Genomic DNA, 14,142 nt, shown 5'->3' on the forward strand with positions numbered 1-14,142 from the left:
TTTTCTTCTGTGTAAAAAATGCTCTTTTATTACATTCACATCGTCGTCTCGTTTGCACGCATGTTTTGCTTTCAATTTAGCACGTCTGCATTGAAATCGATCGCGCGTAGGTATTAGTTATTTTGTCTGTATGACATGTGTGTATTTGTGTCATAAAACTGAATTTGCCAATTAACAACAGCAGCCAACAATAACTAACTAAAACAATAACAGCAAAAACCAAGTGCAATGAGAGTACAAGAAATTGACATGCATGCCAAATGCAGTTGCTGAACCACATCATAAAAAGCAACAATGGCAACAATAAAGACAATGCAGATGGAAATGATGGCAATTGAAAGAGCTGCACTTACACTGATGCACACACGTTCTCTATAATATAAACGAAAACGAAAATTGCTGAAATTTTGGCAATGGTGCCTACAATAAACAGATAACTGTAATAATGCTCATATGCTCATTTCCAGTTAAATTGCAAGTAAATCCTAGGTAAAACCTATTTACGTCCACATAAAAGTTAATCATCAATGAAGAATAATAATCGTTTATTTACTTTAAGGCTTTGAACTTGATTTAATAATAATAAAGCTCTTGAATAGTATGCATAATTGAGAACTAGTATATACTATAAAATAGGTGTGTCCTTTGAGTTTGACAATTTTTTGTTAAAAAACATAACTCCTGTATTTAAATACATATGTTACATTGCGAACTGTAAGGTACAGATGGAACCCAAATCGCCATGACAGTTTTTTTATTCTTAATAATTTTGGTTTCGTATTAAAATGCAGATTTAAAGTCATTTTAAATGCCTATTTATAACCGATCTTGAGATTAGGCTGTTGGTTAGTTAATCACACACAAGATTCGGGTTTCCAGCCATCCAAGTTAAGCTAAATCGGTGGATAAGGTTAGATTCACTTAGGCACGCATCAGTAGCAACCTTTCCCCCTCTGGTCCCTTTCTTCCCCACTTTTCCACCACTTTGATGTTGTTTTCTGTAACTGAGCACTCACACAGTCGCGTAGAACACTCCCACGCACGTCACATACTGCAACGCATGAACAAATATAGAAGATATGCAGTTATTTACATAAAAGCTTTATAAATATGTGCATAAGCTTGCCACTGTGTTCTATGGATGTGTGTGTGTGTGCAGGGAAGGGGGTAATGCTGTGTAGATGTCAGCTTGTGTCCAACTAATCGCAATCCCAACTCGCTGACTCCACGAGTCGAGTTTTGAGTCTGATCCTAAGGTTGAGCCTTCATCTAAGGCATCATGTTTAGCTTACTTTCGTTCTGACAGAGAATTTTCTTCGTTCAGCAAAAAGCACTACCAAATTACACTAGAAAAAACGTCCGCGCTAATGTCTGGAACAACGAAAGCTTCCCCAAGGAAAACTTACTCATGTTAAAAAAAACAAGAAAGAAAGCAAACTTCGGCAAGCCGAAGTTCATATACCCTTGCAGCTATCGCAAGAATTAAATATTTTTGAAAACATTAAAATTATGATTTACTTGCGTATATGTTTAAAAACATTGAAGCTATGACGATTTGCAGCTTAATTATTTGATTGTTCTTTTATATATTTTTATTATTTGTATGGGAGCTATATGATATAGTCGTCCGATTTTGATGAAATTTTTACCATAATTCTGAAATATTTAACCATTGCTATATGTCGAAGAACTAAAAAAAAAATTAAAAAAACAGCAAAGTTATAATTTTTTCAATTATTTTTCCGATTGTTCCTATGGGAGCTATATGCTATAGTCGTCCGATTTTGATGAAATTTTAACCATAATTCTGAAATATTTAACCATTGCTTTATGTCGAAGGACAAAACAAAAAATTAAAAAACAGCAAAGTTATAATTTTTTTCAATTGTTTTTCCGATTGTTCCTATGGGAGCTATATGCTATAGTCGCCCGATTTTGATGAAATTTAAACCATAATTCTGAATTATTTAACCATTGCTATATGTCGAAGAACTAAACAAAAAATTAAAAAACAGCAAAGTTATAATTTTTTTTCAATTATTTTTCCGATTGTTCCTATGGGAGCTATATGCTATAGTCGTCCGATTTTGATGTAATTTAAACCATAATTCTGAATTATTTAACCATTGCTATATGTCGAAGAACTAAACAAAAAATTAAAAAACAGCAAAGTTATAATTTTTTTTCAATTATTTTTCCGATTGTTCCTATGGGAGCTATATGCTATAGTCGTCCGATCCGGCTCGTTCCGACTTATATACTACCTGCAATAGAAAGACAACTTTTGGGAAAGTTTCATGCAGATAGCTTTAAAACTGAGAGACTAGTTTGCATATAAACGGACGGACAGACGGACAGACTGACAGACGGACAGACGGACGGACAGACGGACAGACGGACAGACGGACGGACAGACGGACATGGCTAGATCGACTCTACTAGTGATGCTGATCAAGAATATATATACTTTATAGGGTCGGAAACGTCTCCTTCACTGCGTTGCAAACTTCTGACTGAAATTATAATACCCTCTGCAAGGGTATAACAAATATTATAAACGTTTGCTGATTAGATCGTCGCAGTCGATTAAACGCTTTATAAAAACGAAAATACATAAAATAGTTTTTTTTTATTCTGCATATAAGTTAAATTTTTTAGTTTTTAAGTTAGATACAATATTAATTATTTATTTATCTACCTATATACACAAATTTATACATAAAAAGTATTGTTATAGGAGTATAACATCCAGATAGATTTGTTGTTTTACAATTGGCCAATTGGTCTTGTTGTCGACGAAGCAAAGCAGTTTCCTAACGTAAGATTCCCAGTTGATAGGATCCTTTTCCCCCACGTTTCCCAAAATGTCTTTGGCTATTTTTCACAGTGTACATTGGCATTCTCTACACTTGCCCTAACAACTGTACCAGACACCGTGTCTGCCACCTTTCAGCGTCTTCTTCTCGCCTGTGCAACGCCGCCCTTGTGGATTTTTCCTAACAATTGCAAGTCGCTGCTGGCAACCTAGCAACCGAAAGCGCGAAAGCCCTGGCCGCAGTAATGAAAAGCAAAGTTGTGAAAAGCGAGCTGCAAAAAAAAAAGAATGGTTGGGCAGGAAAAATAAAGCAATCATTGCACTTGTCCCGCGCAGCAGCAACAACTAGCTGCAGCAACAATGTCCAAGGCTGCAGGTTTTTTTTATTCATTGCTGGTTGCTACGTTGCTTCAATTTAGCTTCGTTTTCACTGTGGCTGTGTTTGTGTATGTTTGAGTGAGTGAGTGTAGTAGTAAGTGTGTATGGGCTTAAGCGCTCGCCCACAATGGGCGTGGCAGTCATTTCCCGCAATTACGCCTACACACAAGCGACCTGGGTTGGGGGATATACCGATGTAGATGAATGCGGATTGTGGATGGAAATGGAAAAGGATATGGCGATGGAGATGCAGGCGGACATGAGTTGGTCCTGCGACCATATTTACAGCAGATGCCAGCGAGATGTGGCAACTCTGGCCCACAACTACAAAGCCAAACGGACGTATACGTATCATGCCCAGAAGTATGCTACACTTTTTGAGTTTCAAAGTCTGATGAACTAAAACCGAAACTGGGAAATGGACGAATATATGATGGACTGGGCAGGTGATTCGGTTGGGGCGTGGACATAGCTGTGCCATTTTAGGTATCGATAAGTTTAATAATTTATTTGTTTTATTGTACATTAAAGGGAATATTTCTAAAAAGTTTAATCAATTGTCTTACACAGGTGATCACATAAACGTACATATGTTTAGACCAAGTTTATTAAAATGTTTATAGTTTGAAGACCATACAAAATATTAATCAGTAGTCAAAATGGTTTTCTCTTAAATTTTGTAAAAAAGTAGTTTATTGAACTTTCTTATATGTGTTTATGAACAAATATTTCAAAAGCAATGCATAATTATCCGCCGTTTAATTGTAATGAGCTGATTAAATATCTTCGAATTTACTCGTTGCTCTGTAAATTTGTAAGCCATTAAGCACTTCACCCTCCATAGACGTACCTTTAAAACCCCGTTTGGAAAGTCGAGACTGCCTGCAGTTGGGTCTACATTTGCGCCTCATTCTGTGTGTGTATTTGTGGTTGCCGGATGTTTTTGACTTTTTGTGCAACTGTACGTCCGTGTGTCTGTGTGGCTTTGGCATAAAATGTTTCAAGTGTCATTTATATTTCATTTTTACCCTTTTTTAATGCCAGCTACGGCCACGCCCAACGCCCACAAGCAAACCCAGACCACGGGTCGTCTGCGCAAATTAAAATGTTTCCGTTGTCGCGTCTAATTCCCACACAGAGACAGAGAGGCCCATAGTTGGGCGAGATTGAATTTTATGGCCTGACGTCGGGCGCCAGAGTTTCTGCGAGTCCTGCGGATCGTGGCAGGGTGTCAGGGTTATCCGGACGGGGATTCGCTAATTATGAAATGACCTCGACATCGGCGTCGTTGATTTTAATGGTTTTCTGTTGTCAACTTAATTAACAAATTTTCTTGCCTTTGCCTCGATTGCAGAAAGGATGTTGCTGATGTCACCGCCGTTGCAGTAGCAACACCAGCCGAAGGAAAACACAAAAGACCCACTACTCCTCCCCCGACAACAAGCCACACACATGTTGCTGCCACAACTAAGATGCTCAGCGCTGCCAATGCAACTGCAACAGCAACACATGCAGGAGCAGCAGCCGCGATTGCCTCAGCCGAGACTTATGTCATAACAAACAAAAAGCAGCAACATCAGCAGCAGCAGCAACAAGTCTTTGTTGTTGCCGCCAACAAAATGGTGATACCAGCAACGGGAGCAACAATCGCCGGTATACCAACAGCAACAACAACAGTCGCTGCCGAGTCAACAGCAACACAGCAGCATCAGCAGCAACAACAGCAACATGTGCTGTTCCAGCCGCACCTACAGACAACAACAGCAGCAACCAGCACACCTCAGCAACAACAGCAACAGCAACCACCTCAACCGCGGCAACATCCCAAGAAGCGAAAGTTCGATCCAGCCGAGCTGGACAAGACCGAGCAGCATCCCCAGCAGCAGCAGCAGCATCCCCAGCAACAGCAGCAACTGAGTCTGCAGAAGCTGCAGAAACCCGCCGATACCAATGGCAATAGCGATGGACTGGCCAACGGCAATCAGCTTCATCGCATGATCGTGAGTTGCGGTGCAGGCGCCGGCAACAACAGTAGCAACAGCAGCACTAACAGCAGTAGCAGCGATATCAAGCAGCAGCAGCAGCAACTTATTATCATTGCATCTCCGCTGCAACATGGCAGCGGTAGTACTTACAAGCAACATGTAGCCAGCGGCAACAATAGTCACGCAGCCACAATTATTCATCAGCAACGCACACACACGCCCACAACCGCCGTCTACTACCCACAACAGCAGCAGCAGCAACAACAACAACGTTTTAGCTTTAATTCAAACAATCAGCAACATGTACAGGAACAACAGCAGCACCTGCAACAACAACAACAGCAGCAGCAGCCGCAATCCCTGCTCGATCTCAGCGAGTGGAACAACACGCGTGTCCTAGCCAAAATCCACAATCACTATGCCCCCGGGATAATACGCCAAGTGCAGGAGGCGTCTCCCGACTCAATACTCGTGGAATTTGATTCCACCGAATTGGGATTGCTGTTATATCAGGATGTTTTGCACCAGGGCCGCAACCATGTGATACTCGATGCCAGCCCGCCCATGGCGGATGTAAGAACACCTAACGAAACTTTTTTGTCATTCGCACATTCTAATGAAGTTGTCTCATCCACGATTAGATTACGCTGGATGCCCGTGTTTGTGTCCGACAACGGTTGGAGGGTCGTGGCTCCGGCAGCTTCGTCTACGTGGAAGGCGTCATTACGGACATCAACCAGGCCACGAAACAATATAGCGTGCAACTGATCGGCGATGAATTGGTGAGGCAAATGACAATTTAATAATAAAATGCAGACTGATGTTATATTATTTATACACATTTTAGTAAGGCTTTTGATTCTGTTAATCATTCTCTTCTTTTATTTAAATCATATCAGCTCGGGTTTTCGAATAATCTTTTAACTTGGATTTCAAGTTATTTGAATAGCAGAACTCAGAGGGTTATTTTTAAAAACGCAGTTTCCAATATGATTAAAGTAACATCTGGAGTGCCTCAGGGGAGTCATTTGGACCCACTGCTATTTACTTTATTCATCAATGATCTTCCTTCTGTCATAACACATTCTCGAGTATTAATGTATGCTGATGACGTTAAACTTTGTTTGTCATATAATAGTTTGCAATCGGGTTTCAGAGATGGTGCCAATCTAACCTATTATGTTAAATTTGAATTGCCTTACGTAATGCCATTTTATAGGGGTACGCCTTCATTTATACGCTATTATCTTCATAATATGCCACTGGACTGAATATATTCGGTCAACGATTTAGGAGTTCTTCTTGACCCAAAACTAAAATTCGACTGTCTCATAAAGTCTAGTTGGCAGTCATTTTTATGTGAAGCAAACATTAAAGAACACTTTTCCGATTTTGTAAGAGGAGTTGTTTGTATTGATAAGTCAGAAACACTCAGCGTACCAAATTATTTTAGGACATATTAATATGGTAAACGCTTTTTTTAAGATTTTTAAATTGAGTTTACTCATAGGGTTCTGTGATCAGTTATAAGATTTTAATGTGATTTTTTTTTTTTGAAGGCTAACAACAAAGTAGTACGTCGCGCCGATCTGCGCCTCCTGCAGCCGCCGTGGTGGGATGAGCTCAACGAAATGACACCCACTGGTGTAGCAAGTGCCCCCGCATCCAGCGGCAAGCGGAAAGTGTCAACGGGGTGTGCAGGGTCGGCAGCAGGCGAAGCGATGACCGTGCCCAGTGGCAATATCGTTTACCCAAAGGCGGCCACCGGCACGCCATTGACCTTCGTGGCCACCCGCTACGACGGCAAGCTGCCCACGGCACCGCCCACGTCTACACCCCAACAGTCGCAGCAGCATCTCGTGAAACAAGAAGAGTATTATCGAACGACGGCCACGTCGCCGTTCCCAACGCGACCCCCATTCGCCGGTCCTACCCACGGATCGGAGCAGGTGGCGCAGTCGCATCCCCAGCAGACCAACGGCCTGCCGGATATCGTGATCTCCCCGGGCAGCAATGGGCAGCACCCCAAGATGCAACAGCAGCAGCAGCAGCAACAGTCGTCGCGGGGCTACGACGACTACGACTCCGACGACGAACTCAAGCGGGTCGGCATCGGATACTCGCCAGCCGCCGGCGAGCTGGACACGGAGAAGATGAGTGCCTGCAGCAAGAGGAGCAGCATGCAGAGCCGCGGCAGCACGTCCAGTCTACTCGACCAGAGGCTCACTCCACGATCTCATCCAGCAACACCAAGGTGAGTGGGAAACCTTCGATAATAACTTTTAATAGGTGGTAAAATTTAAGTTGTAATTAATTATTATTGTAGTATATCTCATTAATAATTCTATTAAAAGTATTTGTAAAGAATAAGCGAAGCTAAACTAAAATCAAATTCTAAATTTACCTGTTTACTACTTAATTATGAACCTAATAAGATTGTAATTAACTAATTATATCCAAAGTCTTTGTTGTTACCCTGTTATTCATAACTTCTCCACTATCCTTTACCGCTTGCTAATGAACCGGCAGTGCCATCCACAGATCTCAGGCCACCACGCCGCACCGCTTCAAGAAGGGAGACATCGTGGAGTCGGAGTCCGGCGTGCGCAAAAAGTACAACGGGAAGCAGTGGCGCCGTCTGTGCATGCTCTGCACCAAGGAATCTCAGCGGCGCGGCTACTGCTCGCGGCACCTCAACCAGAAGGGCAATAACAGCGCCCTGCCATCGTCCACGGGCCCAGGACGTCTGCTCAGGTAAGCTCTACTCTCCGTTTTCCTCCATCATTTTCATAATCATATATAAAACATTGTCATTTTTTAAGATTAGGAAAAGTTATATTTATTTAAAGAAATCTTTTTTTGATCTTAATATCAAGTATTTTTTTTATCAATGTATCATTTTTAATAATGAAAAAATATATATAGTATTAAAAAAAAAAGAATAAAGAGAGAAAAATGATTCTATAAAGCGAACACTTACATAGGTATTTTACTTTGAGACGGAAAGTTAACAAAAAATGTAATATAGGCTTATGGTATTTCGATTCACAAATCTGAACGGTACAATTTTAAGATCGGATTTTAAGCAAATAAATTAATTTTAAATTACTTTGTATTGACATACTTAACATTTTGATAGATGAGTGATTTTCAACTTACCTGTCCATCTATCTTGTAACCCATTTAATAGTGACAGCCGATCAAGCAGCAAGACGCAGATCGATGAGGACACCTCTCGCGACTCGGAGACGTCGCCCAACTATCGGGTCAAAGGTCGCTACGATCAGGAGGAGACCGATGCGGCCGTCATGCTGGGTAAGTCTCTGCGCCACCATCACACCTCTTGACTCTTTACGATCCGGGCAGAAGGTATCATAAAAGCATTTAAGATTCTGTTTTCGACTTCGGGCTGAACAATTTATTCATAGTTTGCAGCAATTTATTTCAAGGCTGGCCCTTCCCAGCCCCTCGTGCCGTCCCTTTCGGGCCTGACCAGCGCCGGCTTAACCGTTAATCTATCTCTGTTCACGCAATTAAAGAGAAAAGGGCAGCAGGCATAGCGTACCAAAAACGATATTCCTCACGGCGCTTCTGGAAAAATGTTCTTTGGTTATGTTTTCGGGCAGGAGAACTTTTGTGCACCCTACACAGCTTAGGGAACCTCTCTCTTTCATACCGAGTTCCCCTATTAAATTATTCCTTTGGAATGCAGAAGAAACGAATGTTTTTCATTCAGAGCATAACCGGATTTCTGGGGCACTGTAAAAAGTGTTTGTTAAAAGACCATAAAAAGCAGAACTCCAATAAATGGCTTGTCAAGCTCCTTTGGAACATTAAATTCGCTTCAACAAAGAGGTTTATTAGACGATGCATAAAGGTTTTATGATTTAAAATAATGTTCTTATGCTTATGACTGGTATATTAAGCTTATGGCTTATAATAGGAGAATATCTGATATTAAAACGGCTCATTGCAAACCCTAACCTGTTTTATGAAAAATGATAATTTAAATATGTTTTATTAGTATATAAAGCCTTATACTATGAAAATACCATGTAACGATTGTTATAAAACTTATTATTTTAGGAAAAGATTAATTTTCGTTTTCGGATTTTTATGATAATTTTTAAAATATTGTCGAAACTGTTCTTTATTTCAATAAATTGACTTATATAATGATGCTGTAATGTTAAGGATTTGCAAACGTTAGCGCAAAAGGTTAGCGCACTTGCTCCAGTCGATGCAACCGGACCTTTCTCATATCATGTTTTCTAGTTCGATGCATTTCCAATTCACCATAAAATGCATATCATAAAGTTTTATTGTAGCAGCGCCGTCGTTCTTTCTGTATTCCTCTCCCTACCGTCCTCCCGACCCCTGTCCATTTTTCACACACCTCAACAAAGGTCGTTTGTCCGTCCGCTTGTCCGCCGCTTTTCATGAAAGGTGTCGCTGCTGCGGCGCAAAGGTCGTGTACGATTCCAATTTCGATCCCAAAAACGCATCAAGGGTTCCATTGTTCGCCGGAGAGAAAGAGGGAGAGAGAACTGCCCCTACCACTCCACCCGCCCGGCCACTTGAGAGTGTGACCGCAGCGTGATTTACACGCCAGACGCAGCGACGTCGGCAGCGACAGCGACTGCGCAGCAGCAACGAAGGAAGATGCTAAGGCAGAGGCGTGCAAAGGACTTTTATTGGGGGGATACAGGAATTGTGGAGGGTTACAGTGTTTTAAGATGTTAAACGTCATACTAATGCGAGTTACAGTTAAGATTGGGACAAATAAACCCTTTTTAAATATCCTGTGAACATACATAAAATTTAAATTCTGGAACACAAATTTGTTTGGGCGGATCATTAAACAAACCGTCATACAATTTTCTAAAATCTAGAACAAGTAGTAGGCACCTCTGACCCCTGGGGCCCTGCGTACTATGCCACTGTGCCCACGCATTCCTGAGCACCTGCAGAAGGTAAAATACGTCGTGATCGCTGCGGCAGAGCCACTTGAGACGAAACAAAGCGGAGGCAGAGACGTCGACGTCGGCAGAGACTGCGTGCGAAGCGCAACAGATTCTTTTCTTTTATTCAGCTCTTTTCTTGTTATTTGCCCTGCCTTTGATTCGTTTTACCTAAACAAAAATGCACTTGAGAGCGGCCAGGCACGCACACACCTTTACGGCAGGTAAACAAACATGGCGAGCGGCGGCTCAGAGAAAAGGAGAGAGTTTAAGAGAGATAGAGAGAGCGGCGCTCGACTTATGCTGCTGACGTCGACGTCGCCGCGCCGCCCTTGGAATGAAACGTACGTCTCTGAAGAATCGGATCGACGATTGCCGCATTTATGCTGAAAAGTGGGAACTGTCAAGAGCACAAAAACTAAAGAACCAAGAGCAAGAACGGAAAAAGCAAAGCGATGCGAATGCAACGGACAAAGCGAATGTGACAAACACACGACGTCGACGAGCGCAGAAAAGTGTATTTTAAGCGGATTCGGTTGGCGAGCGAAGACGAGATTTCCGTGGAAATGCACAAGAGGACCGAAAGGACGTCATGAATGCGTTCCAGGACTTTGAGCTGGGGGCCAAACTATATCTGCAGTGCTTATGTAATGCCATTAGATCGAAAGAGAGAGACAGTCTTAACACCCTCATGCTTGTTTTTACCACAAGCAGGATTTAATTATTCACCCTTCTTTTTTTTTATTTTTTATAGTATCCCTAAGCAGCTCTCGATCTGCCACGCCCTCGTACACCTCACCTGTGAACCACGCCGGAGCCTCTCCGCTTAATGCCATCGCCCATTCGCCGGTAAATGTGTCCGCCAGTCACAGACAGAACTTTTTTACGCCCATCGCCAACCAGTCGCAGCAACAACAACAACAGCAGCAACAACCTGTTGCCGTACCGCTCGACTCTAAGTGGAAAGCAACACCCAGTCCGGTGCTCTATAATGCCAACAACAACAATAATAACAACAATGGCTGGGAAGCGAGCAGCAGCCACAGCAAAAGCAACAATACTCATGTTGCAGCTACGACAGCAACATCGATTGCTAGCACTCAACCACTGCCGCCGCAAACGACGCCCGTTTCGCTGGTGATGCATGCCCCACCGCCGCACCACCAACTGCAGCAGCAGCACCACCAGCCTCCGCCGCCGCCACCTGCCATTTTGCCAGCGCCAGCGGCACCACCCACCAGCGGTAGCAGCAATAACAACAACAGCGTGGGCCATGCCACCAGCGTTATTCGCATCTCCAGCAGTCAGCAGCACCATCCACATGTGGTGGTATCCGGTGGTCAGACCTTTCATCCCGTGATTGTGGACGCCACTCAGCTGACGGTGCCCCTGCCCCCCACCACGGTTTCATTTCATCAGCCTAACACGCCCACCTCAACAGCGGCAACAGTGGCGTCCTTGGGTCAGGATAAGATGCTGCCAAAAAACGGTAAGTTAAATGATTCCTAGCCCAAACCAAAATAATTTTACTTCTTAGTTATTTATTTAAAAAAAAATGATTTAGCTCAGTTAATTTCCAATTAAAAATACCCTTCTTGTTCACTTCTTGTTCTTGTTTTAGGCTACAATGCGCCCTGGTACAAACTGCTGCCGCATATGACGCCCATGAGCAAGGCGCCGCCAGCTCCGGCCACCCCAACCTTGACCACTTCGGGCAGCAACTACAGTGTAGTGATGATGCAGCAGCAGCCGCAGCCGCAGCACCACCAGCAACATCAACAACAGCAACATCTACAGCAGCAACAGTCGCCGCCGCAAATGCCGCTAAACCATAACAACAACCAATTGATTGTGCCAGCACCACACTGCTCGCCGGGCAAACCGCTCAACTGCTCCATGAATGATGCCAAGGCAGCGGCAGCAGCAGCGGCTGCAGTGGCCAGCCAGAGGCAGCAACAGCAGCAGCAGGAGGAGCCGGACGACCAACTGGACGATGATGTATTCGAGGCCACGACACCTGGGATCAGTGGCAGCAGTAAGAAACAAACGGCGGCCATGCGATTGGCCACCCACACCAGCAACATACGCAAGCTGGAGGAGTGTCATGATGCCAGCGATGGAGCAGCAGGTGCTCCAGCCACTTCGGCTGCCAAGCGGAGAAGTCAATCGTTGAGCGCACTGCAGCAACAGCAGCAGCAGCAAGCTGGAGCGACCGGAGCAGCGGCTGGGCAGCCGCCAAACAAGAAGATTCGGCGACCCATGAATGCCTTCATGATCTTCTCAAAGAAGCACCGCAAGATGGTCCACAAGAAGCATCCGAATCAGGACAACCGCACAGTTAGCAAGATCCTGGGCGAGTGGTGGTACGCCCTGAAGCCAGAGCAGAAGGCGCAATACCACGAGCTAGCCAGCTCCGTGAAGGATGCTCACTTTAAGCTGCACCCGGAGTGGAAGTGGTGTTCCAAGGACCGCCGCAAGTCATCCACATCGACGGCCACTCCTGGTGGCAAGGCGGGCGGAGCTCCCGGAACGGGTGACGCAAAGCAGCGCCTGGTTTCAGTAGATGGCTCCGATTCCCTGGAGCACGATATGTGCCCCTCGACGCCAGGAGGCAGCGGCAGCTGTGGTGGCCAGGGCATGTCCTCTGATCTACAGGGTGACATTATACCCCTGACGATCGACAACTACAATAGCACCTGCGATGAGGCGCCAACCACGATCTCGATGAAGAGCAGCGGCCATGGGAAGCTAATGAAGAACGAGTTGCCCTCCGACGAGGATGAGCAGATGCTGGTCGTGGAGGAGGAGCAACCGCAACAGCCCGTGAAGAAGCTGGATCTGCACTGTCGCGAGCGGGTAAATGACTCAGACATGGACGACGCACCCTTTGACTTCCGCAAGCAGCAACCAGAAGCGAATCAGGTGCCTAAAATCGATTTATTAAACTTTAATTTGTTGTGTCGCAAACAGCATAACCTAACTGGTTTTTCGATTAATTTGCAGCGTTCGGCGGAGGAGCACAATATGCCCGGTGCCAATGGCCAGGCCATGACCGCACCGCCGCTCAGTGGAGGAGAACGCGAGATCACAGTCAAACCGAAAGCTATCAAGGCCCATTCAGTGCTGGAGAGCAATATGCTGTCATATACCCAGATGTCCAACTACACGCAGTACACTAGTCCCAAGAACCCAATCGGTGTAACACCATTCCAACCCACAGGCGAGCACACCCCCGCTAATCTTCACCCCGCCATGCCATGCTAATCGAAGGATTCCCTTAAATTTTTAATCCGCAGGCGGCGCCTTCAAGTCGATGCCCATTAGCCCAAAGGGCAGCGGGTGCAAACCAGAGGACGTTGCGCCCCTGCAGTCACATATCAAGCAGGAGGACATCAAGCAGGAGCCGCCATCGCCATACAAGCTGAACGGTGCTTCAGGATCCGTTGCCGGAGGGGGCGTGGTCAGTGCTCCGCCACGTGTCTTCAACTTCAATGTGCCAACGGCAACGGCTTTGAGTCAGAAGCAGTTTCACTACCCCATGCATCATCCGCATCGCAGTCCCACGGATCTGAGAGGTAAGAAACCAGAGACGGAAAAGGGCTCGGAACATGCTGGGTTTTTTCGGGCATTAAGACAATTGCAATTGTAATAAAGCTTTGGCATTTAGAACAATTATCAATAGCAATACCTGTTTTATCATTTTTAACCCCATGACAACAATGCCATTGATATTGAATTAAAAACAGTCTTAATGCTTTAAAGCGACCTCGTTTTAATATAAATTTGTAGTGTTTTTTTTTGTAACCTATTTTAATCATATTTTCCATATATAGTTTTTATATCATACTTTAAATTTTCATTTTATTTAGTGTAAACTAGAATTGGCATTATTTCTACTATGATTTGTTGACGTCGTATGATTTTATTTTCGTAGTGTTTTGTGCCAAAAACCAAGTTGGTGATATACAAAAATTGGAACCTTCCCAGACCTTACATCGATCGC

General features: G+C 44.1%; 1 protein-coding gene across 12 annotated transcripts in view; it reads left to right on the forward strand.

Moving 5' to 3' along the window:
• LOC108136789 (putative transcription factor capicua) overlaps positions 1–14,142 on the forward strand; it is a 44,918-nt gene that overhangs the window by 24,624 nt on the left and 6,152 nt on the right. For 7 of the 12 annotated variants that reach the window (XM_017258153.2, XM_017258158.2, XM_017258157.2 and 4 more), the window contains 9 exons: positions 4,548–5,751; positions 5,820–5,960; positions 6,738–7,432; positions 7,708–7,932; positions 8,369–8,493; positions 10,894–11,628; positions 11,761–13,061; positions 13,143–13,359; positions 13,436–13,714. In XM_017258153.2, the coding sequence (XP_017113642.1) occupies positions 4,666–5,751; positions 5,820–5,960; positions 6,738–7,432; positions 7,708–7,932; positions 8,369–8,493; positions 10,894–11,628; positions 11,761–13,061; positions 13,143–13,359; positions 13,436–13,714 (4,804 nt within the window). In that variant the 5' untranslated portion in view covers positions 4,548–4,665. Of the gene's footprint in view, positions 1–4,547; positions 5,752–5,819; positions 5,961–6,737; positions 7,433–7,707; positions 7,933–8,368; positions 8,494–10,486; positions 10,787–10,893; positions 11,629–11,760; positions 13,062–13,142; positions 13,360–13,435; positions 13,715–14,142 lie in introns of those variants that run through there. The other 5 variants (XM_017258159.2, XM_017258162.2, XM_017258163.2 and 2 more) reach the window with 4 other exon arrangements.

The sequence above is a fragment of the Drosophila elegans genome, unplaced genomic scaffold (assembly GCF_018152505.1).
Source record: "Drosophila elegans isolate 14027-0461.03 unplaced genomic scaffold, ASM1815250v1 contig_476, whole genome shotgun sequence".
Lineage (NCBI taxonomy): Eukaryota > Metazoa > Arthropoda > Insecta > Diptera > Drosophilidae > Drosophila > Drosophila elegans.